At 44.2% G+C, this 25,107-nt stretch overlaps 1 protein-coding gene across 2 annotated transcripts in view; it reads right to left on the minus strand.

Moving 5' to 3' along the window:
- CA5B (carbonic anhydrase 5B) overlaps positions 1-25,107 on the minus strand; it is a 40,551-nt gene that overhangs the window by 8,379 nt on the left and 7,065 nt on the right. For both annotated transcript variants that reach the window (XM_025857517.2, XM_073902050.1), the window contains exons 2-6: positions 21,838-22,032; positions 12,209-12,406; positions 2,851-2,969; positions 1,277-1,372; positions 590-652 (exon numbers count right to left, since the gene is read on the minus strand). In XM_025857517.2, the coding sequence (XP_025713302.1) occupies positions 590-652; positions 1,277-1,372; positions 2,851-2,969; positions 12,209-12,406; positions 21,838-21,979 (618 nt within the window). In that variant the 5' untranslated portion in view covers positions 21,980-22,032. The remainder of the gene's footprint in view (positions 1-589; positions 653-1,276; positions 1,373-2,850; positions 2,970-12,208; positions 12,407-21,837; positions 22,033-25,107) is intronic.

Below are 25,107 nucleotides of genomic sequence, written 5' to 3' on the forward strand. Positions count from 1 at the left end.
GGGAGAGAGAGGGAGAGAGAGGGAGAGAGAGGGAGAGAGAGGGAGAGGGAGGGAGAGAGAGGGAGAGAGAGGGAGAGAGAGGGAGAGAGAGGGAGAGAGAGGGAGAGAGAGAGAGAAGATGCGGACCTCCAGGGAACAGCCCCTTCGGGATTCTGAATCATGAACAGTTAGTCCTGGGGCCTGGACAAAGGTATCCATTCTGAAGAATACGGGTCATTGTTCTTTACAGCCGGCCAAGCCACGTTTCTGTCAAACGCTTCTCTGCTCCCTGCCCGTGGGATGGGAGGTCGAGTCAACAGGGCTGCCCTGGGTGTTTCCACAGGGACTCAGAAGGAGCAGAGGAGGGGAGAGCACTGGGTTCCCGAGTCCCCCAGTGCTAGGGCAGGGCAGCAAAACCAAAGCGGTCAGCGTGCGCCCACAGAACCACTTCCGCCCCTGTAAGGTGTCCCAGGGCCGGGGGCTCTCAACACACGCATATGAAGTGGCAAGTGCTCTTTCACGACAACTCGCAATGTGCCTTGTGAGTGTCTCTACTCTTGAGATTAAACATAACATGTATTTCAAGTGACTTAGGGAAAAATAGTATTACCTTATGCTTGATCAATGGCAAAGCATCCACCAATTTCTGTAGCTCTTTGTGATGTTTGCCTAGCTAAAAGAGCAGCAATGAGAAAATATTAAAAACAACTGACATCTCACTTTTGAAATCATGACAGAATGTGAAATAAAATTAGTCACCTGGTGATTACATAAAAACAAACCAATCACACGACTTATACTACACTTAAACTGGTAACTTAGATCACTAAAAACGTCACTGAATTCAATTAGATACAGAACAAATGAGCAGGCTGTTTGCTGACAGGGTCTGCGTGCCTGCAGGGAAACGTGCCCCTGCTCCACTTAAATATCAGTCCTTATGTTGAAATTTTAATTAATTAAAATTAAAAATTTTTCCACCAAGTAGGCCCATTTCGAGAGCTCATTTGCCACATGTGGCTTGTGACTACTCTACTGGACTGTGCATTTTTATACCACTTGAAATATATTCATAGCAATCTTGTATTTTAACCACTGTTCATTTTGTTTCTTTCCTGTTTTCTTAAGTTGAAGTGTAGTTGACACACAATATTACTTTAGTTTCAGGTGTACAACATTCCACAAGCCAGTCATTGTTTCTTTTTAATCCCAATACACTTAGATCTTAATGTTACAATGTTGTATCTTTTCATCCTAGGATACAACACATCATTTAAAGTTGGTCAGACTTTCTTACCTTTAAAAATACTCCGATCACAGCCAAACCATGTTCTTCCAATGCTGCATCCTCAAAGTTTTCAAATTTGGCTGCATTCCAATGTACCAAATGCAGCTGAAACACCATTAAAAGCTGGTTTGACACATGACCGCACAGGATCACTCCAGAACAAACAGCCTTATTCAATACGGTATTTTAACATGGTCCCTCACCCAAATAAAGCCACTGAGAAAAGCATACACCAATCTGGTGCAAAATGAGAGAAATAAATAGGAAGAATTGCATGCAGGAGCAGCAATTGATGTTACTTCTTTTTTAAAAAAAGATTTATCGGGCACCTGGGTGGCTCAGTTGGTTGGACGACTGCCTTCGGCTCAGGTCATGAACCTGGAGTCCTGGGATCGAGTTCCACATCGGGCTCCCTGCTTAGCAGGGAGTCTGCTTCTCCCTCTGACCCTCCCCCCTCTCATTCTCTATCTCGTTCTCTCTCTCAAATAAATAAATAAATAAATAAATAAATAAATAAAATAAAAAATATTTACTTATTTATCGGGGGGGGGGGGGGAGAGAGAGAGAGAGAGAGAGAGAGAGAGAGAGAGAGAGAGACTCTCAAGCAGACTCTACACAGAGGGTAGAGCCTGATCAGCGGGACTCAATCCCAGGACCCTGAGATCATGACCCAAGCCAAAATCAAGAGTCAGCCACTCAACTGACGAGCCACCCAGGCACCCCTAATATTACTTCTGAATAGAGGGAATTTATTTGGAGAAAAATAAAAAAAAAAAAATACAACAAGGTGAGTAATATTTCAGTGAGGGAGCAACATCTGTCCATTCCCATACTGATTTGCATGAACCCATCATATCCAAAATCTATTTGCATCCTAAGGAGAGAGGTTTATGTTGAGAGAAATAGATTCTCTCCATGGGAATTAGACAAGAGTTGAAGACAAATTTCTTTGAGGGATAACCACTTAAAATGTGCTTCTTTTTAAGGTAACATCTAAAACTAAATTCGGGGAAAAATTGTAAGAAGAAATTCTACTTCCTTATGCCTTCCCTATACTTCCCTACAAATTATTTCTTGTCCATCATTCACGAATGCATCATCACCCAGCCTCCCAAGTAGACCCTCAAGGTCACGGTTCACTTGTTCCTCTCCTCTCCTGAAGTGGACCCTGCCTCCAAGTCCTGTGCCTTTTTATTTCAGAAATGCCTGTTAAATCTTGCTCTTTTCCTCTATTTCTATCTCCACAGCCTTCCTTGAGGCTCCTACCAATTTTCACTTGGATTAATTCAACCTGGTGGCCCTGCATGGTGGCCTGAGTTATAACTTCAGGCTATAATTTGAGCCTAGCTTAGAATTCTGGAAGGATTCTGTTTTAGGATCTTAAGGTTCATTTCTGCTCTGTTATTTGAGATGAGGGCAGATCATCATGTTTGCATGTATAAACTGGGAGTAATCACATATGCCTGAGAGAGCGCTTTAGCATTTATAGGACCCCCCCGCCCCAACTTTTCCTGAGGCTGTCTTAGAAACACAGCACTGTCCCCCCCTCACAGTTGTCACTGCTCCCAAGCTGCTCAACATACCTCTGCCGGGTAACATTTGCTGTCCACGGTGTGCTCGGAGCCCCAGGCGTCGACGGCACCCCAGTGAAAATGGAATTGCTTCAATCGGCAGTTGTGCTCCAGGGGTCCTCCCTCGATCACTGAAATGGCACGCCCAACAATTCAGGGGGCAGTTTTTCATACCATGGAGGAATGTTGGGGGGGGGAAGGCCAGAGCTTTGGGTGGACCTTCTACATAAACCTGTCTTAAGCGGAGCCCACTTAGATATTAGATACGAGTGTATAGAAACTTGATTTCCACACAGTCAATACAGGTATCAGGGCACGACCTGCACTCTGAAAGACACTGAGATTTAACGGCACTCCAAGCTACCTACAACTGTTATAGGCCAATTCTTGACTTATTTTTATATTCTATATTTACTGTGCCCACTTTTTTTTTTTTTACAGGAACATGAAATAAGTTTAAGGGTTTTATTATCAAAGTCTTGTAAAACAATTTTAGAAACTGTACATCAACATGGCATAGACTGTAGCCTACTTTAGTTTCTACCGCACAGAAGTGAAGCTTGAAACTCCTGTAACTAAGAACCCAGCCTCATTTCACATGCCACCACCGTGTGCATCAGACTACTATTGCAGTAACAGTAACAAAAGGTATTGGTTTTATACTTGAGGTCAAATAAAAAGTACCTTATAAAGTACATCTGTCTTATATGAAGGTCCATTTAAAATGCACTACCCCCTTTTCCAATACTGAGATGAAAACAAATTAATGAAAGAGTGGAAAATTGAAAATCAGGACAAGAGACGACTTTCTTTTACAGATGGACTCAGGCAGATAGCTTTCACTGCCGTAGAGGTGGGATAAATGATTTCAGGGAAAAAAAATTCCTAAACACCTTAATGAAAAAGTATATGACTCTACTTCAAAATATGCTACTTATTCACTGCCAAAGACAGTTTCATTTGAAATCTTGTTTCTGTAATTAAAGCCTAGTCGGCCATTAAAAAAAAAATGAGTGCATACATAACCTTTCAAAGTTAAACAAAAGCCACAAAAATTTAGCTATGAGGCTTAAAGGATTATCTATTTCAAATGTTCATTTTCAGATGTAACTATAAGAACGCTAATCTGTCATGTCAGCACACAAGACCATAAGCAGATCCATTACGTTGGAGGATTTTAATGGCATTTAGGATATTCCTGCCACAATTAACACGCATTCCCTATATGGCTCTATTGCAGCAATGAATCAAATTCTAGAAATACTATAAGTGAACTTACTTAATAAAGGAGATCACACAACATGAACAATTCACGCCTGCTGTGGATGCACGCTGCTTTTCATGTTTGTTATGAAGCAGCACCGGAAGACTCAAATGGCTTGGTTACCCAATCAGATTTCATCATGTCAGGAACTGGTTACTCCTGTATCACTCTGCACGAGCTTTGGGGATGTGAGTAACTAATATCAGTATCAGGAGCTATGTAACCATTTACAACTCAGAACTGTATCCATGTGGGTTTGAGAAAAACAAATACAGCATTAAGAAGTCAGACAAAGGAACGGCCGCTGGTAGGAGTACGCAGCTGGCTCCCCATGGAGGCAACGTGCAGCCACTCACATGTCTATCTTCTTCACGATGATCAGCTCCGTTCACTTTGATTCTCTTAGTGAATCACCAATTCCTTTTTCCACAGAACAGTTTTTTGTTTTAGGGGAACTTGGTTCTGTTGGCCTCTTCTCTTTTTTCTCTTTGTCGCTATCATCCCCTTGTTTCTCTCCATCACAATCCTGTGTAACTTTTACATCTTTGTCACTCTCTGATTTTCTTTCCCGATGATCCTTTTCCCGATCTTTCCTTTTCTTCTTCCTGCTTGTTGATTATTCTCTTTTTATCTCTTCTTTCTTTGTCTTTATCTTTCTTCTTCTTCTTTTTGTCTTCTAGGGGATGGTGAGTGAGACGATTTTCTCTTAGGTGACCTAGGCTCTTAGGAGATCTTGTGCCACTCCTACTTCGTCCTTGTCTCTCTCGGCTTCCGCTTCTGGAACGTCTGGCTGTGCTCTAACTTTTTGGTGGTATTTTGGAACATTCCTTGTCGTTACCTTCTTTCTTTTAGGCCCTGGTTTTTGATGTACTCCTTTACCTTCTACCTCTCTCTCTCTGGAATGAAATCTTTTCTGTCTTGGACGTTTGGATCCCTGCCTACTCCTTGACTTAGAATGGGATCTCCTTCTCAATCTGCTTCTTGATTGCCTATGCCTAGAAGATGAGGGAGTCCTCTTCCTAGAACATGATCTTGACCTTGAATTATTGTGCCTGCTTTCTAATTGTGCAATAAAATGCAAATTTCTCTTAGCATATTTATCCAATCCAATCTCATAAAACTGAAATGTGGGGACAAAAGATGCTCTCTTTCTTTATGCACGGATATGTTTTTTTTTTCTTAAGTAAACTCTATACCTAACATGGGGCTCAAACTCACAACCCTGAGATCAAGAGTCACATGCTCTATCAACTGAGCCAGCCGGGTGCCCCTTGTCTTCCAATTTGGGAAGATACTAGCATTTCTTTCCCTGTCATTGAAATGGAATAGGAATTTTGCAAGTGAAAAATTATCACCCCTCTCTCTTTGAACACAGTGAACAATGTGAGTCATCCACACTCTACCACTGGCCTCACCATGTTGGATAATAAATACCTTCTGTTTAGAGTTTTCTGAACTAGTGAAATCAATACATTAAACGCAAAATATTCAGATAAAATGAGATTTTAAAATCACCCTTCCTCAGACTTCAGGTTGTGCTGGTATTTTTTCCCTTGAATTTGCTAACACATATTAATTAGTTCCTCTTTTCTTCCATCTAATCCAACCCTGGTGATGTCTGTCCAGGGTTAAACCAGTACAACAGCACAAAACCCACCCATCACATCTATCTTAGTGATCTTTAGTGTTTCTTGCATCACTAGCTGAATTTTATGTATGACAACAGCAACCCCCAAGGACCAAATACACTGGATATGTCATGCAGTGGTCTGCTATTATCTTACTGCCTTTTGAAAATATTTTACATAATTTCTTTAAAAAAAAGTTTTTGAGGGCGCCTGGGTGGCTCAGTTGGTTAAGCGACTGCCTTCGGCTCAGGTCATGATCCTGGAGTCCCGGGATCGAGTCCCACATCAGGCTCCCTGCTCGGCAGGGAGTCTGCTTCTCCCTCTGACCCTCTTCCCTCTCGTGCTCTCTATCTCTCATTCTCTCTCTCAAATAAATAAATAAAATCTTTAAAAATAAAAAAATAAAAAAAGTTTTTGAAAGGGGCACCTGGGTGGCTCAGTTGTTAAGCGTCTGTCTTCGGCTCAGGTCATGATCCCAGGGTCCTGGGATCGAGCCCCACGTCAGGCACCCTGCTCGGCGGGAAGCCTGCTTCTCCCTCTCCCACTCCCCCTGCTTGTGTTCCCTCTCTTCGCTGTCTCTCCCTCTGTCAAATAAATAAATAAAATCTTTAAAAAAAAAAGTTTTCTAAAGAGGTGAGCAAAGATACCAATGAGAACTTTTCTTTGAGGGGCAGGGGAGGTGCAGAGAATAATACCACCTGATTCACTAAGTTACTAGGAGGATGGTACTAGAGCATACTGAAATAAAAATAAAATTATCTTCCCAAAACGTGTTTTGCTATGCCAGCTCCATACTGTGAGCTTGATTTTGGCAGATATTCAATCTAATGTGTTTAATGAAATTGAAGGTCTCGTCCCAAGTTAAGTGAGCAAGGTGAGAGAGGAAGGCCTTCTCTCCTATCCCCAGAAAAACTGGCAACATACCCTGGACACTCACTGTGTCTCCCCTCCCAAGATAATGAGCAAGGCAAAGAGATGTCAGCAATGGGTAGCTGCAGGGGGAAGGGGGCAGAACTGGTCTTCAGGTGTGTTTTGATTCACCCACACAATACTAAATACATTTTAAAGTTCATTACCAACATTTAAAGCTAGACAATTTCACATAAAAATCCACATTTGCCACTTGAGAAAGAGATGTCCTGCCCATTTTGGGCACATGCTCTCCAGGCAACAGGCTGGGCGGGAGAAATGGCCACTGCCTTTAGATGGTCCTGACAGTTCTTCAGTCACCATCACTGCCGTTTCTTCCACTCTCCCAGCCTGGCTCAGGCTCATTATCTCTACGGCACTGTACCTCTGTCTTTGTGATCTCTGGGAGAGAAGTTAGATACCCAGGCATCTGACTTGGGCACTTCTAGCCAGAAAAATCATTAAGTCTCTACATGTAGGGGCGCCTGGGTGGCTCAGTCGGTTAAGCATCTGCCTTCAGCTCAGGTCATGGTCCCAGGGTCCTGGGATCGAGCCCGGTGTCGGGCTCCCTGCTCAGCAGGGAGTCTGCTTCTCCCTCTCCTGCTGCCCCTTACCCCCAACTCATGCTCTCACTCTCTCTCAAATAAATAAATAAAATCTTTTTAAAAAAAGTCTCTACATGTGCTGGGTACTACACCTATATAAATTGTACATAGGGAAGAAGTGAGGCAGGGAAGTATTCTCCTGTATGATGTGGTTAAGAGCATTCACTTTACAGGAAAAGGACCTCAGTTTGCATTAATGGGCTTTGTGTCATTGGCCATGTGTCCTGGCAGTTTCTAAGATGACTCTCAGTGATCCCTATCTCCTGGTCTTCACACCCTTATGTAATTTCCCCTGAGTATGAGCTGGACCTTGTGACTTGCTTCTAAGGGCAAAACTGATGGGATGTCACCTTTGAGATTAGGTTACAAAAAGATGCTGGTTGCCATCTCGCTTGCCCTCTCAGACTCTTCTTACTTGCTCGCTCTGACGAAGCCAGCTGCCATGTTGTGAGCTGCCCTACGGAGAGGCCCACTTGGCAAGGAAAAGGGAGCGGCCTCTGGCCATCAGCCAGCAAAGAACTGAGGCCCTGAGAGAAACTGAATCCTGCCAATGGCCACTTGAGTGAATTTGGAAGAGGATCCTTTGCCAGAGGAGCCTGGAGATGAAACGCCAACCGCAGCTAACACCTCAATCACAGCCGAGTGCAAGACCTAGAGCAAGAGTTCCCAGGTAAGGTGCACCCAGATTCCCCATCTCTAGGCACGGTCTGCAGAACTCTGAGTATCGGCTCCTGCCTACCTCAGGACGTGCTTGTCTTCCTTCTTGCACTCTACACACAGTAATACCTAATACAAGCATTGCACTTCCTTGAACCTCCACCTCCTTGTGGACTACCCAGATGTCACCTCTGCCAGGAAGCCTTCTCCCACTGGAGCCCACGTGAACACTTCCCTCACAGCACTTAGCACTCTGCATTAGCGATGTCTCTTCAAGGGTCTGTCTACCCCCCGACATTGTAAGCTCCTTAAAGGCAGTGACCATCCCTTCTTCCTCTTTCTATTCTGGGCACCTGGCACAGTGCCTGGAACTTAGAAGATCCTCCATGAAACCAGGGACTAAAGAAATGGACTACAAAGTGTCTGTTGGGTTTGTTAATTGAAACATCACTGGTATCCTCAGCAAGAGCGAGGAAAAGGGTGGGGTAAGTGGGAGAAGAAGTGTAGATGAGAGGGGCCAAGTACAGTCAGCAAGAAACAAGCAGAGAAGGGAGACGGAAGATAGGAAATTAGAAAGCAGAGTAGTCATAAGATATTTCAAACAAATATATATTTATTTATTTGAGCTTGTTGACATTTTGTTCTTTTGGTTTTCTAAGGTGAGAAAGGATTAAACTTGCAAAAAATTAGACAACAAATATAAAACACCCAGCCTAGTGCTGGGCCTATGGTGTGCAATCTACGTAATGTTCGCTCCCTTCTTTTGCTTTTAACGTGAAGGTGAAGGAGCTAGCAGAGAACGGGATGATAAAGGGAAAGGTGATACACAGGATCCAAACAAATGAAACTAAATGCAAGGAAATGGGCACGAAACTGTCTGGGGGTGATGGAAATGTTCTAAAATTGGACTGCTCTAATGGTTCCACCACCTTGTAAATCTGCTAAAAATCATCACATTGTTGAAAAAGTAAATGTGGGACCAAAATTCGGAAGAACTTCAAATGTCTGTGGAAGCATTCTTCCTGGCTTTACCGGTGATGCCCCATAAAAGTGTAAAGTGATGCATGATGGGGCAGGAAGCACCCTTAGGAGAACAACAGGACTCATCTCTTCCTCTCTTTGAGGCCTGGTGACATAGGCGATGAGGGTACTTATGGAGGAGGTAGAATTATTAGAGATCATTCAAGGGCATAATTTAGTGCCCTTCCCCAGAATATTTTGTATCCCTCACAGGCACTCATTAAAATCACTGTCTGTGTCCTACTCAGGGGAGACAAATAAGAAAACAACACCCAGCAATGGGTGGCGGTACAAGACGCTCACATACCTTCTCTTATTATCCTTTTAATTTCGATAAGGTTGGTGGTGATGTCCCTCTTTCATTCCTGATTTTAGTAATTTGAATCTTCTCTTATTTGTGTTCTTGGTCCACCTGTCTAAGAGTTTATCAGTTTGGTTGATCTTTCTGGAGAATCAACTTTTGACTTCACTGATTTCTGCTCTGTCCTTTATTATGCCCTTCTTTGTGTCTGCTTTGGGGTTAGTTCGCTCTTCTCCTTCTAGCTCCTTAAGGTGGAAAGCTAGGTTATTGATTTGAGAAATTTCTTCTTCTCCAATATAGGCATTTTCATGTCTAATTTCCCTCTAAGCACTGCTTTTGCTGCATCCCATAAGGTCTGGTATGTTTTCTTTTTATCACATACCTTCCCCAAACCCTTTCCTCACATACCTTATCCCGAGTTCTTTGTAAAGCACACTGCAGCAGCATTGCCTAGTTTTTTAAAATTTATAGACATTGATATTTATTAGCTCCTTTCCTTTCTAGAATTAGAACCAATGTTCTTGCCTTTCTTCACTTCTAGGTAGTCTTTGCTCTCTTTTACTTTTTCTTTAGGTTTTATGTTCATTCACTCTTTCTTCCTCTTTGAATGCTATGAATTATTTTGCAACAGCATGGAGAAATAGCAATGAAGAATAAGCAGGAAATAGGAGGCAACCACTGAAATGTGGAAAAAGAAAGAGATAGAGAAAGTTAGGTACTTATCATAGATTAATGGTATCTTAAAGAAAATGATTATTAACGCTTAATAAAAAGAGGTTACCTATTTTGGTCCTTCCTAACAAAACAAGCAGAAAATTAGCAACCTCTCCACAATTTTTCTTGTATGTTTTGTAAAAACAGTGTGACACTCTGACACACTTAGGGAAGGTGACGTCAAGGAATGATTTAGTTAGTTGTCTTGGGAGGTACCTCATTGCTATTATGAGGAAAATCAAGTCATTTGTTTTCCATCTGAGACGGCCCAAGCAAACGGGTGGAAAAGCATTCTTGAATCTATTGTTCAAAAGAAAAAAAAATGGCTAAAAAATAAAACAGAAAGCTATGTGCCTGGAATGATCTGGAGATTAATCACTTGGTTAAGAAACCGATTGAACAACTTCCCACAATTTCCAACTCAATGAAGCAATCATAGATTGGAAACACACAGTCTCTAGATCAGCAAGGTCATTAGAAGGCTAACCAACATTTAGGATCCTCAGAAAAAAAGAAAGAAGGTTGCCAGGGCCCTACACAGGACTGAGACTTGAGAGGATCGCCACGCATCCCAAGTGCACGCATGAGAGTTGGTGTTTACAGACTGGGTCTGCCCACTAGTCTAGTTGGCAGGAATAACAGTAGAATTCGACAGAGACAAAGTAAAGCTCATCATCATGCAAGGTGGTCATCTGGGACATAGGAATGTAGGTTGCTAGTTTGAAGATTTCTGGAATCCTTATATACAGTGTAATATTACAGGCTTCCAGTTGAGATGGGGGCACACTACGGGGTTTTGGAAAAAACTAGGAAAGATACTAATGGATTTGGGAGGAAAAGGAGTAATTACTTTCTTCTTAGTTTGAGAAATATATGTAAGATGGTCAAGGTTAGGGGGCTAGGTCATACCCTGGGGGAGAAAGAAGAAAATGGGGGAACATAGGGACACCTAAACTCTTAAGGACAGACTTGAGCACTTCCTGGATCACAGCAGAGAAGCAGGTCAAAGGGAAGAGAGCCGGAGATAATTCCCAATGGAGAAACAGTCAGTTTGTGGCTGGGGCCAGAGGGCTGGGTCTAAGTATCAGAGCATCACTAGGAAAATGAAGAGAGAACCAAGATACAGGTGAGAATCCTAGAGCCAGGACCAGGACAGATACAGGAGGGAACACTTCTGTTTATGCTTTAGGTTACATTTTTTACTTCATTCACTCACACTTTCATGGGCTCATGTCCTCATATTCACGAGAGAAAACTAATTTCTGAAAGGGTTTCTCAATCTCGGAGGCTCTATTGATTTTTGAGGCTGGGTAAGTCTTTGTGAGTGCTGCCCTGTGTACTGTAGTTTCCTTCAGCAGTTTTTCTGGCCTCGACCCAAAAGATATCAGTTGCACCTCCCTCCACCCTACTCCGCAAGGGTGACAACTGAAAATGCCTACACATGTTGCCAAGTCCCCCAGCCCCTGGGGAGGGAGATGGGGCAAAACTGCCACTGGTTGAGAGCCACTCTTTAAAGATATAGTATTTCAACTAAAAATTATTTCAGACTAAGATTACTTGATACCATCAAGTTTGGTTGGAAAAAAAAAGAAGAAAAAGAGAAAAGAAATCTACATAGAATTAATCACATTCTGTGTTCAGCAGACACTAAAAGTTTCAGGTAAACTTTGAAATCATTCAGATTAGTCTATATCTGGGTAGGTTGAAAACCAGAAGATTCAAAAGCAATACAACATTTGGATTTGAAAATCTCTTTTAAATTGTGTTTCTATTAAACCAAGTAACATTGTTTAATCAATAAAATAAACAGAATGTGAGTTTTCATTTTTCTATGTAGAACTGGTTGTTAAGACAATAATGTCATGTACACATGAATATTCTTTTTACCCCATTTCAAAGGTATTGCAATCAGCTCAGTTAAATCTAAATAGTAATACTATTTAATGTAGAAGTGTCTTGTAAAGTAAGCAAGCAGAGAAAATTAGTACATATTCAATACACACAAAATAAACTTCAGGCAAAGCTTTAATTTCAAAACCTATCTCCTATCTATATATAGAAATATACATACTTATTAGTACTACCTATACTAGAAGAAAATGTTCATAAAAACTAGACGGGATTTTTTTTCATATGTTGAAAAAGCTCAGTGCAGTGAGTCCCATGCCACTGCCCAAGGCGGTCTGCGTGCCCGTGGATGCGGTGTGGTGTGGCCTGGGCTGACACGAGGCTGTCCCTTAACTCCAGACAAGACCACCAGTCGGGCTCTCACCTGATTTATCTGCAGAATCTTCAAATTCCACGAGGAAAGAGTACCCGTTATTCCAGACATGGAGGCAGGTGGTGGGGTCGTAAGAGATGGTGAGCGGTTTTAAGCCAGGATCATAGACGCTGTCCCTCCACCGGATGTTGATGGGCGACTGGCGCTCGCCCCCCGGGACCAGGTCCACGGTCTCCCAGAGCGGGTGCACTAGGAGAAAGCACAGCGGGGCCATCGTCAAGACACCGCTATCCGGGATCACACGGCAGGCAACTCCGGTGCTGGCGTGTGTCGAGGTGACGGAATCCAAGTCTCAGGAATTAGCCACCCGGGGGCTCATGGGCCCGACGGAAGCAGGGGACAGAGGCGGCTCAGAGAGCGCCTGGCGCAGGGGCAGCCTGCTGCTCTGTCAGCCACGAGCCGCTCGGTCTACCCTCTCCTCTCACCTAAACCAGGTGCCGCCCGGTCTCCTGAGGACAGTAAGATGCGTGCAGACTAGCACCACGTGGAAGGAGGGGATTCTCAAACGGGTTTCCTTTCTTTATTGATCATCTTCTGAGCCCCACCCACCAACCAGGTTCACATACAAGTACAAATTAATGAAACTTTCCGTCGTGGATTTCTCTTCAACAAAGGCCACGGGGGAAGAGGAGGGACAATTTTTGGAACGCAAGTGTTCACTAAAGCACTGTAAATTTTTTAATTGCCGGGCTAGTAGGAATAAAGGCTTGCGTGGCATGCGTCTGTAATTTAGCTTGTGATTTGGAAGACTTCTGGATTCTTTATACAATGCGATATTACACTCTTCCAATTGAGATGAGGGCAATACCCCAGGGTTTTGGAAAAATGAAGGAAGGTACCGATGAATCTGGCGAGGAGAAGGAGTCATTTCTTTTCTTTTTTTATTTATTTTACACAGAGACAGCGAGAGCAGGAACACAAGCAGGGGGAGTAGGAGAGGGAGAAGCGGGCTTCCGGCCGAGCAGGGAGCCCGACGCGGGGCTCGAGCCCGGGACTCCACACAGCTGCCACACATCACTGATAATGATTTTTCTACAAAGAATCAAGCACCAGGTGTTCATGGGAAGTCTGATAAATCTCAGTGGACTTCCTGTAACAGAGAGCTGATGAGACATCCATGCATGAGGGATAGGACGACATGCATGATTGGGGGTGCTCCAGTTCTCTGTCCCGTAGAAACACCCCAGATGGGTAGAACCAAGCGCAGTAGGGAAGGCAGAAGAAACATGAATTGAGATAAATCATTACCAATGACCCTCTGAGCCTCACCCCACTACGAAGAATGAGAGTAAGGATCTGAGAAAGTGATAAGGTAGCTGCTATTCAGTCAACCCACTCTGTATGGCAGGTTCACAGAGACACCTTTTTTCATTTAAAAAAAAGGCCCAGGGCGCCTGGGTGGCTCAGTTGGTTAAGCGACTGCCTTCGGCTCGGGTCATGATCCCGGACTCCTGGGATCGAGTCCCACATCGGGCTCCCGCCTCAGAGGGGAGCCTGCTTCTCCCTCTGACCCTCTCCCCTCTCATGCTGTTTCTCCCTCTCCCTCTCTCTCTCAAATAAGTAAATAAAATCTTTAAGAAAAATTTTAAAAAGGCCCAGAAACTTGCCTCCGGTTGACCTTTACAAAGGAGACATTTGTTTTGCTTGGGTAGCTGCTAAAATCTATAAATTCAAAATCCTAGCCGTATGGGTTTTTTTTGCGGGGGGTAAAAATGAGACAGAGGGCTCTCCTGAGAGTAGACCAGTCGTTCTCAACAGAAGGAGGGATGCTGCCCCTAGAAGACATTTGGCAACGCCTGGAGACATTTTGGGCTGTCACAACTGGAAGAGAGTGCTACTGACATCTAGTGGACAGAGGCCAGACATGCAGCTAAACATCTTACAATGCACAGAATTGTATGACCCCAAATGTCAGTAAGTTGAGAAACCATGGTCTCTGCAAACTCAGGGTATTTTTTTTTTTTTTAACTATTTCTTTCTGTAAAACAGTACCATCTTATCTCTGGAGAGATCCAAACCCAATGTTTTTACTGATTTTCTTAGTATAAAAGAACTTGTTCCTTTGAAAACAAGAATTTTGTTTCAAAAACCTAAAACAGAAAATGCATTTGCCTGGTACGATATTTTAATATAATAATCTAATTGGAATGCAAATTAGAAAGTAACTTGTAGGGGTGCTGACAATACTGACTCCATCTTTGGTCCTCCATCTTGTTCGCAGACCTGTCTGGCGGCTATGTGTTATGGGCCCCTTAGAGATTAATATTTGTACCTTAGAAATGCCAGCCAAGGCCAGAATGTGGAGAGGTTCGTCTTGGTCTCCTACGAATCTATCAGAGATAACACAGTCTCTCTCCCCTTCCCGATGCACAGATAGTGCCACAAGGTCTGTTCAATGTTGGCTGTCAATTAGGTGCATGCAAACCCTGTGAAATGCATGTGAGCCCTCTGACCTCACTACAGCGCCCCGAGAGTCCCCTCGCTCTATAAAATCTGTGGACCAAGGTCCAGACTTTCCAAAGAATAGCTGTGTCTCGTCTGGATCGGCCGTCACCTGCCTGATACCCCGCAGTAAGTTACTCTGAATAAAACTCGGTGTAAACTGTACGGAGTGGCCTGCTTTGTGTTCCGGTCTCAAAGTGTCTTCTCAGTTTGGGGGAAACTTTACTACCCTTCTCCCACCTTCCAACACAGGCAAACAACCCTGATTCAGTTGTAAGCATGCCTGGCACAAAGAGACCTTGCAACTCCTCCCCCTCTAAGATACTCAGACTATGGCTGAAGGTTTGACAACTCACACTCTTCAAACCCAATTCATGAGGGTCTCCTGTAAGGACTAGGCAAGAAGGAAACTAACAAGCAGATCCCCAAGACGATCCCTCCTTTCACCTTGACTCGTCCCCCACACTCCATTCAGGAAATGCCCAGAATCTGCTCTCACCCATGCAAACACTAGCCCAAGAAAAGCAGGCCTTTTCCTTCATTGCTCTTTTATGACCTTAACGCTCCTATCAATTTATGCCCTTTGATTCACAAGTTCAGCTTCTAGAAGGTTTCCTTGCCCCCACCACCACTTCCTCCTCTGGGAACCCAGACCATCCCCCGACCAAGGCCCCTTAGTGACTGTCACCCTAGTGAAGCCAGCTTTTCCCAAGGGTTTGTTTTGCAAGATAAACTGTCGTGAGAGATACAGTGACATTTTTGTTCTTTCTTCCTGTGGGTGCCAAGGGCAGGCCACCCCAAAATGTGCCACTTTGGCTTATTATTTCGAATTAAAGTTACTTAAGAAACAGCCAGTGCAAGAACACTTGGAACCCCCTTTGCCTCCAGAAGGCAAGAAATAAATCTCCCATGTGAAAGGTACTCTTCCTGCACCAGGAGGTAAAGAGACAAACCTTATCACCAGAGATAGGAAATTCAGAGCCGAGAAGTTTGTATAGGTAACCCTTGTTCCTTTTACTAATTTACTACTCCAGCCCAAATTCTGTTTAGCATTCCTTACGAACTGAAGATCCTGAATAATACGTTTTCTTTGTCTTGCCAATTCCCCACATTGTTATTGTTTCTTTGTAACGGTAGAAATGCTAGCCACTTTGGTCATTTCTTTGGATGACAACTGTATTATTGAGCCTCCACATGCATGTACTTAAACTTTTGGGATTTCTTTTCTGTCGATCTGTCTCATGTCAATTTAATTCTTAGACCAGTTAGAACTTTGAAGAGTAAACGAAAAATTTTCCTCTCCCAATACTCCCAGCTCCTTCCTCCACTTTAACAAAATACAGACTGAAATATCTTGGTAGTTGCTCATACTTTCCCTCAAAACAGGAAGAGGATTAAGTATTCTGATCAACAGTGCCTTCATTTTCAGGTTCTTCTCATAGGGGGAAAGTGAAATAAACAGAAACAGTGATCTTAACCCACCATGTTTCAGTGAGCAGAGCCACACTCCCATTATGAAGCTGTCACTCCTATACTGCTGATGAGCAACAAAAATACCTGTAGATTCCATAGTGAAAATGTGCTCAATTCTAGTTCTTATCTGGAGGACTAGTCCTGGTTTTGACTTATTTTGTCTTTGTACCACCCTGTGTCTCCAAGCCTCAGGAGGGTCCCTCTTTCAACTCGTGAAACAGAGAAAGCACGTTCCTGTCTTAGCCCCTCACTTCCTGCTCCTCCTCGTCAGAAATCAATTTCCCCTCATTCAGCTCAGGGCTGGCTCCTATTATTGGCTTGTCACCTCTTCGGCAAAAGTGTCGCCTCCTCACCTTTCTGACTACCCTCTTATTATATGATCCCCCCCTTTAAAAAAAATCCTAACATTGTTTTCTTCAAAACATTTGTCACACAGGCGTAATAATTCTATGCATACATGCTTAATTATCTGCCTCTCCCAGTGTTGTATAAGCCCCAAGAAGAACTGAAGCGGCTTTTAATCACTGCCTGTTCACTGAACATATAAGATGAAGAGCACTGCTGGGAAGGTTCCAGTCTTCTTTCCATCTCTATGCCTATTACTTTACTGATCACATTATATTTTCTTTAAGGATCTTTCAGGCTTATCTCTTGCCTTGCCCATAACCAGCAGCCCAGTTCAGGGCCCTATACCCTGGACTTCATACCATGCCTCTTGGTCTTAATACCCTTTACCATGTTTTGTCATTCACCAGTTTTCCTAAATTACCACTCATCACGTTGTGCCTGCGTTAAAGTCTCTATGTCAAGTCCTAATTTGTGTCCAGTGCCAAGGTTTTCCTATCAGGAACCCACCTCAGCCACCTAAATTTCCTGTCTCCTCATTCTTCCCAAACTCTGGTTTTGCCATTCTATTCTCCTTGGTCATTCCAAGTGATATATGCTATAAATGTGTAAAACACCTACACGCTTTCAAGACTTAGTACAAAAAAAAGAATGTAAACTATCTCAATACTTTTTACACCAATTACAGGTTAAAGTGGTAATATTTTGGGGGCACCTAGGTGGCTCAATCGTTAGGCGTCTGCCTTCGGCTCAGGTCATGATCCCGGGGTCCTGGGATCGAACCCTGCATCGGGCTCCCTGTTCGGCGGGAAGCCTGCTGCTTCTCCCTCTCCCACTCCCCCTGCTGGAGTTCCCTCTCTCTCTGTCAAATAAATAAATAAAATCTTTTAAAAAAGTGATTAATATTTTGGATATACTGGGTAAAATATATTAGTAAAATTAATTTCATCTGTATACTATATTTCATCTATATATTTCCTATATAGTATTTCGTAAATGAACAATTTTGTTTTTCCTTCAGTTTTACTGAGATGTAATTCACATGCTATTTGTTCTTTTTTAAATGTGGTTGTTGGAAAACACAGAATTGCCTATATGGCTCATATTGGTGGCTCACGTTATTTTTCCACTGGACACTGTTGTTCTACACCCTCATTGGCTTTTCCTCCCGCGCCTTGCCCTGTTACCGTCCTTTTTCTCGAGATGTGCGATTTCCTCGTGGAACTGAAGACCACCCTAGTAGGCCTGGGGCTCAGCACAGGGACGTGATACAAAGGGACAGCCCCCTCCCAAATGACAAAACGTTAAGGATGATCTCAGAATCACAAACTGTCTTCTCAGAGCATGAGGGCTGTTAGATGCACCTTGATGCTGAGCCCAGGTAGCTACAGCATACACATGCATTTATCAGCACAGGAGACTAAAGCCCACAGTTCCTGGGGGTCATGTGTTGAGGGCTATGTGTTAGCTCCTTATAGCGACTGGCACCCCTGAGGCTATTAACATAATTTCAAGGGGTTCTTAACCAGTCCTTTGTTTCTCAGGATTATTCATGAGTTAATGGAAGACAACATAGTCGGGGTATCCCAGTTTGTTTTATCTAGGGATTAATAAAATTCTCTGTGAAGACATTGCGAAACAAGTCTTCTTTTCTTTTCTTTTTTTTTAAGATTTTTTTTATTTACGGGGGCGCCTGGGTGGCTCAGTCGTTAAGCGTCTGCCTTCGGCTCGGGTCGTGGTCCCAGGGTCCTGGGATCAAGCCCCACATTGGGGCTCCCTGCTCAGCGGGAAGCCTGCTTCTCCCTCTCCCACTCCCCCTGCTTGTGTTCCCTCTCTCGCTGTCTCTAGAGATTTGACCCCAGGACCCTGGGACCACGACCTGAGCCGAAGGGAAGGCAGATGCTTAACGATTGAGCCACCCAGGCGCCCAACACAAACAACAAGCTTCTTAATACTATTGTTGTCCAGCCTTTGTGTTCATCAAAGTCAACAGGAGAAATAATAGAACAATTTACTAATACAGTTATGATACAGACCAGTCCTGTCAAACAGAACTTTCTCCGATGATGGAAATTTTCAATATGGTAAGTGCTAGCAACTTGTGCCCATAAAATTATAATAAATTGACATTTATGTGAAAATACACACATGGGGCCAGTGGCTAGATTTTATACAGTGCCATTCTATTCCACGTTGTCCTAAAAAGAAAAAAAAACAAGTTTGTTTTCCTTCTCAAAGCAGGGAGATCGTTAAGATTACCACTGGAATAACAACAAATCTGTACCATCTTCATTCTAGTTGATACTCTTTATATTTCATTAAATTAAAAATTAACATTATTGAATTTATTTTTTTCTGCTCTAAGATCTCTGCCTAGTATTTTTTTTTCATGTGACAATTAGGCTAAACTTCACTAGATGATACACTAAGCGAAACTGATTTTATTTGCACCTTAGGTAATAGATGCCGGACTGTCAACATTTACCGTCTGCTCCTTGAGATAAGAGCAAACAGCAATGTGCGTGGACAGCCAATGATTCCCTGGGGGCGGGGGGGAGAGGAGTGAAGGTGAAGCACAAAGCACAGACAGGCTCTAGGGAAATGCTGCTTTCTGAATCGGCCATATCCTCCTCCTTCCTTTACTCCTCATTCTGCTTAACCCAATCTTAACAATGGCCAGACAAACATCTGAGGGAGGCACTGAGCCTGTGATGATTAGATAAAGACGGTGATGACGATAATCCTAGTACTCGAAGTAACGGGCCAACACAGTCCTCACTGTGTGGCAGGCACCAGCTAAGGACTTTCCATGTTATCTTTTCTAACCCTCAATGATCTTGGGGCATTCTGTCACACAAGTAGACAACGGGCCTCCTGCTGGAGTTTTAAGTTGCCAGATACAATGCGTATTGTTTTTACAACTGATCAGTGGAGGGTCTGGGATTTAGGAACGCAACATGCTCAGTGGCTCAGGGCAGCGGAGACTGTAATATTCTCCCCTGCAAAAAGGGAGGGGTGGTGCAATATGCCAAAAGCCAAATCAAATCGTGTCTGTTACCTTTTTTTCTTAGTAACTTAAAAACAAGAACATCTGATGTGACAAATTAATCACGGAAAGCCCACATCTCCCCAAGCCACCACTTTTTGTTTTAGTCAGCCCTAGAAGAAACAAACCATCCTAAAGACATTCGTATGTTGGATTTTAGACCTTTAACTTTCAACTCTCTGTTAAAAAAAGTAAAACTTTAGTAACTACATGAACATGACTAATTTTTTCCATTTTAAGCCTCAGACCACAAAATGCCAGCGTTGAGAATAAGCCAGTCCTGGTAGGATGTGGGTCTGTTGGTAGGAAGCCACACCCAGCAACCAGAAATTTGTTATGACTCCAACCAGTTCACTTGAATGAGAACACTGTCATTGTTGGAGGAAACAAAGTAAATATGGAACAGAAATGTATTTATGGAGCAGTTCCAAATCCTTGGATTTAGCTAGGTTAGCACGACTAATTTAAAAGCATTCCTTTCTTACCTTCTTTCTTTATTACGTGCATATGATATCAAAAGAGAGTAAACCCAAAGAGAAAAAGTGGAGAAACCTAGACCCAGAAGGAAGGCAACACGTGAAAATTCTGTTAATTCCTTTAAAATAACAGAAAATATGAAATTCCTCTTTAACAACATACTTAGCCATTTTACCCCTCCACAAATTCAAACTCATCTCTCCACAAATAAATACATTATTCTCTCCTATCGTCGCATTGATTCTTTTATTTTAAAGATATATATATATTTATTTATTTGTCAGAAAGAGAGAGAGAGAGAGGGAGAGAGAGCACAAGCAGAGGGAGTGGCAGGCAGAGGGAGAGGGAGAGGGAGAAGCAGACTCCCCGCGGAGCAGGGAGCCCCATGTGGGACTCAATCCCAGGACCCTGGGATCAAGACCTGAGCCGAAGGCAAACGCTTAACCGACTGAGCCACCCAGGCGCCCCCGTCCCACTGATTCTTAAGCAGGGGCAGTTTTGTGCCCCCAGAGCTCATTTGGTAATGTCTGCTGATATTTTTGGTTGTTACAACTGGGTGGGGATACAACTGTCATCTAATGGGTATTTGGCAGGGATGCTGCCAATCACCCCACAGTGTACACTGCACCCACAACAACACAGAATGACCCATCCCTCTTGTCAGCAGTACCTCGGTGCACAATCCCTGCTCCATAGGGATGGGGCAGGGAACTGGTATTTCAGGAGGGGAACGAGATGCGAAAGCGTTCAGGAAAGGCCATCTGCCGCCTCGCTTGATATGCTGCGTCTACGGCAGAGCACACGCCGGTAAGCTGGTCAACTGGAATGAACACTGCCGTTTGTGACTTGAGAAAGGATATTCCAGAGCGTGAAGCTACCGACCTGCTTACACACATTAACATGCAACTTCCAGAACGTTAAAGACTCACAGAAATAATTCGCAGTCTGTGGATCAGTGTCAGTAAGAAGACTGCTGCTAACAAGAACGATACAGAACAGGTTCCAGAGTATTTGAAACTGGGACACCTCTCTTATCCTATTTCTGCATGACATCATCTTATTTATTTTTTTTAAGACTTTGTTTTTATTTATTTGACAGAGGGAGACACAGCGAGAGAGAGAACACAAGCAGGGGGGAGTGGGAGAGGGAGAAGCAGGCCTCCCGCAGAGCAGGGAGCCTGACTCGGGGCTCGATCCCAGGACCCCGGGATCATGACCTGAGGCGAAGGCAGACGCTTAACGACTGAGCCACCCAGGCACCACCGACACGACATCATTTTAACATGTTAAAATTAGTCAAGAAAAGAACTTTCCAAACCTATCATGGAAATCATTTTGCAATATATATGTGTATCAAATCAGCACATGGCACACCTCGACCTACACAATGTTAGGTGGCAATTCTATGTCAATAAACCTGGGGGAAAAGAATTTTCCACATTTATTTTAGAAGACAAAGAAACAAGTGGTTATTCTCACATTCTAAAGGCACATACATAATCCCACTCTGCAATGCCACCGACACCCGTATGGATAAACACAGGACACACGTCATACTCATGCAACACCAAGCCTCTCAGTCTCTTTTTTCAAAAGTTTCATTTATTTATTTGAGAGAGAGAGCATGGGCCAGCGGGGGAGGTGGGGGGGAGAGGGCAGAGGGAGGGGGAGAGAGAATCTCAAACAGACTTGAAGCTGAGTGTGGAGCCCGACGCGGGGCTCGATCTCGTGACCCTGAGACCACAACCTGAGCCGAAACCAAGAGTCGGCCGCTTAAGCGACCGTGCCCCCCAGGCACCCCCACCTCTCGCTCTCTTTAAGGCAGCAGTGTACTCACAGGCTCGGTTCCGGCTTTTGTACGTGCAGGTGTAGAGGCTGCAGGGCCTCGCTGGCACGAACCTGGCGGTCTGCAATCTTCTCCACAGTGACTTGCATGGAGAGGCTTGAAGAATGACCCTCAGGCTACTCATCGCCACCATGTTTAGCTTGAAATCTTGACCGGGCCCCAAATAACTTGCAGGAACCTAATAACCTAGAGGCAGGAGGACAGAGGAGGCAAAGCTATAAACAAGGGAGACTGCCCATCAAGTGGAAACCTGTAAGCAGGACAACAGCATTCAGACTATGAGTACACATGGCAGGGCTGGGGGTGGGGAGGGGGAGGGGAGGAGGGGGGGATGAGTCGGTGGTTAATCCGCTCCTCTTCCGGAAACTCACTGGCTACCCCAGGAGGACAGACTCTTCTGCTGCGCCGTCCACTTCCCACTCCTGCCTGCACACCAGCCCCGTGGACTCGGGTTCTTCCCGCTCGCTCCCGAAGAAGCTCCCTCCCGCCTCAGGGCTGCTGCAGATGCTCCTCCTCCACCCGCCGCCTGGTCAATTCCTCCCCTCTCCGCAGGCCTTCCTCTCCTGCACCACCTCCCAGAAGCCTCCCCTGACCCTGCGCTCACCGGGCGAGCCTGGCGCCCTCGTCTGCCTCGCGGTGCTGCGTGCAGTTGCACACCTCATCGAGAATGGACTTTAGGACGCCACCTCCCCAGCCACGAGCCCCGCGGCGGTAAGGACCCTGTCTGTCTCTGGCACAGCTGCATCTCTCAGGGACACGGTGCCTGGCCCGCGAGGGCAGCTCGGTGACCTGGGCACACTTCCTTGGTGAGGGAGATGTTGATCCCGATTCCAAGAACCGCACACTGTGAAGTGACTGCCAGCATGTTCTTGCACAGTAGGAAGGACTTTTCCTAGATGCCGCCATCATCCCGTTGTGTGGTTATCTATACTTCTGAAACACTTTTAAATGCTTGCCATTTAAGAGGAGGGCCTCGTATCCCTACCGATAAGATCTGAAGGACCCCCGAAGCTCTGCCCATCTGAAGGAGGACCATGTCCAGAGACAAATCGAAGCTAGTCTCACAGGGATGGGAATTCTGCCACTAAACGTTTGCATTTCAACAGTTATGGTCATTTCCTTTGTTCCAGGAACCATGTTGGCTGCTGGGATGCAAAGTGGAACAAGGCATGAATTCCACCTTCCAGGTGTGCAATGAATCTCTCCCCCTTGGAGCCTCTGGAAATGCACATCATATGGCAAGGAAAACCATCTGCGACTCCTCAGATTCTGCCTTTGGCCTATCAGAGGGCACTCAAAAGTCTGGCAATGGTGGCGGGGAGGAGAGGGGCCCAAAGTCACAAAAAGAAATAAAGTGTTGGGTACATAGGTGGTTTTATTATAGTATTTCCACTGCTTGTTCAAATTTGAAGTTTGCCAAAATAAAAAATTAAGGGAAAAAAGGAAATAGATTCTGAAATGAGGTAGCCAGTGGTCTATTATTCCTTAAGCCTGCTCAAGGAGGCACTCAAAAGTCTGGCAATGGTGGCGGATCCCTACCAATGCTAAGCAAAGAGGCAAATGTTCTCATTTCACCCTTCCCTCTCTTCATGTACTTCACTGCTTTTAATTGGCTGTGAAAGAGCTCTTCTCCCCTGTATTGCTGCCCTTGACCCCACTAGATCGGAGCTAGAGAGGAGAAGGCTACACCTAAGGGAAAGGAGAGAACAAAAAAAATCACACCTGAGCTGTGTCCAGTAAAAGCAGGAAGCAGAGTTACTTCCTATTGCTGCCTTGAAAGGAACAAATGCGGGCTCCAGGCAGATCCCTTTATAACCAGCAACAAGCCATGTGTCTGGACAAGTATTGTAAAGTGAACTGTGGCCAACAGCCAGCCTCTCAGCCTGGTGCCACGCACTCTGTTGTATGCATCACTTTGCCAACGAACACACTGAACGCAAGGAGCAAAGATGCACGGTCACCACATTAAAGGGGACTGGTCTAAAGTTCTGAATCCCATGGAGGCTCCTCACCTGCAGGCCTAACTCCTTACCTGGGGTCTTTAAACCAGTGACACCTAAAGTATGTCTGCATTGCCAAGAGATGTCAGAAATTCTCAAAGTTAAAATGACTTTTGTTTAGTTTTATGTGTGTGCATAAACACACACACACACATTTTGGGGGGTATGTCAATATGTACCTTATTTAAGATATACAAAAGTCTGACTCAGCGGGGTGTGTGGGTTGCTCTGTGGGTTAAGCATTGGCCTTTGGCTCAGGTCATGATCTCAGAGTCCTGGGATGGAGCCCCGCTTCCGACTCCCTGCTCAGCGGGAAGCCTGCTTCTTTCTCTGCCCCTCCCCCTGCTCATGCTCCCTCCCTTGCTGGCTCTCTCTCAAATTAATAAGAAATCTTGAGGGGCGCCTGGGTGGCTCAGTCGTTAAGCGTCTGCCTTCGGCTCAGGTCATGATCCCAGGGTCCTGGGATCGAGCCCCGCATCGGGCTCCCCGCTCAGCGGGAAGCCTGCTTCTCCCTCTCCCACTCCCCCTGCTTGTGTTCCCTCTCTTGCTATGTCTCTATCTGTCAAATAAATAGAATAAAATCTTTAAAAAAAAAAAAAAAGAAATCTTGAAAAAAAAAGTCTGACTCAGGATTTCAAATACAGATTGGTAATAAACTTTCAAGATATTATCTTGATAGTGCCTTGAGCCAAATCAAAGTCCCTCATTTTCAAATACCTTCATTAACTGAATTAACTGAGCAGGCTTAAGGAATAATAGACCACTGGCTACCTCATTTCAGAATCTATTTCCTTTTTTCCCCTTAATTTTTTATTTTGGCAAACTTCAAATTTGAACAAGCAGTGGAAATACTATAATAAAACCACCTATGTATCCAACACTTTATTTCAATAATTATCTGTTGGTGGCCAAGCATGTTTTATTTATATCCTCCCTCCCTCCTACTTCCCCTCTCTGTGAGACTTTGAAGCAAAGGACATACATCTTAGAAACTTATCCATGATTATTTTCCATAGGAAAATATCTCCAAATTAATTTATAGTTTCTTCTCCATAAAAATCGTCTGTAGGAAATAGCCTCTGGTGGTAGTTTATGGACAGACTATGAAACCTATCAATCTCAGCACTCACCTATTTCTTCATGTAAACATTTCACTTCTCTCTGATCTCTCCACCCTAATCTTGTTGGATGAGCGCTCACATCGAGAACTTTATGCTTCTTTCTAACTTGTAAGGCTATGTGCAGCATGAAACTGTATAAT

This window comes from Callorhinus ursinus, unplaced genomic scaffold, assembly GCF_003265705.2.
Source record: "Callorhinus ursinus isolate GAN/ISIS: 27379988/994484 unplaced genomic scaffold, GSC_fseal_2.0 scaffold16, whole genome shotgun sequence".
Classification (NCBI taxonomy): Eukaryota; Metazoa; Chordata; class Mammalia; order Carnivora; family Otariidae; genus Callorhinus; species Callorhinus ursinus.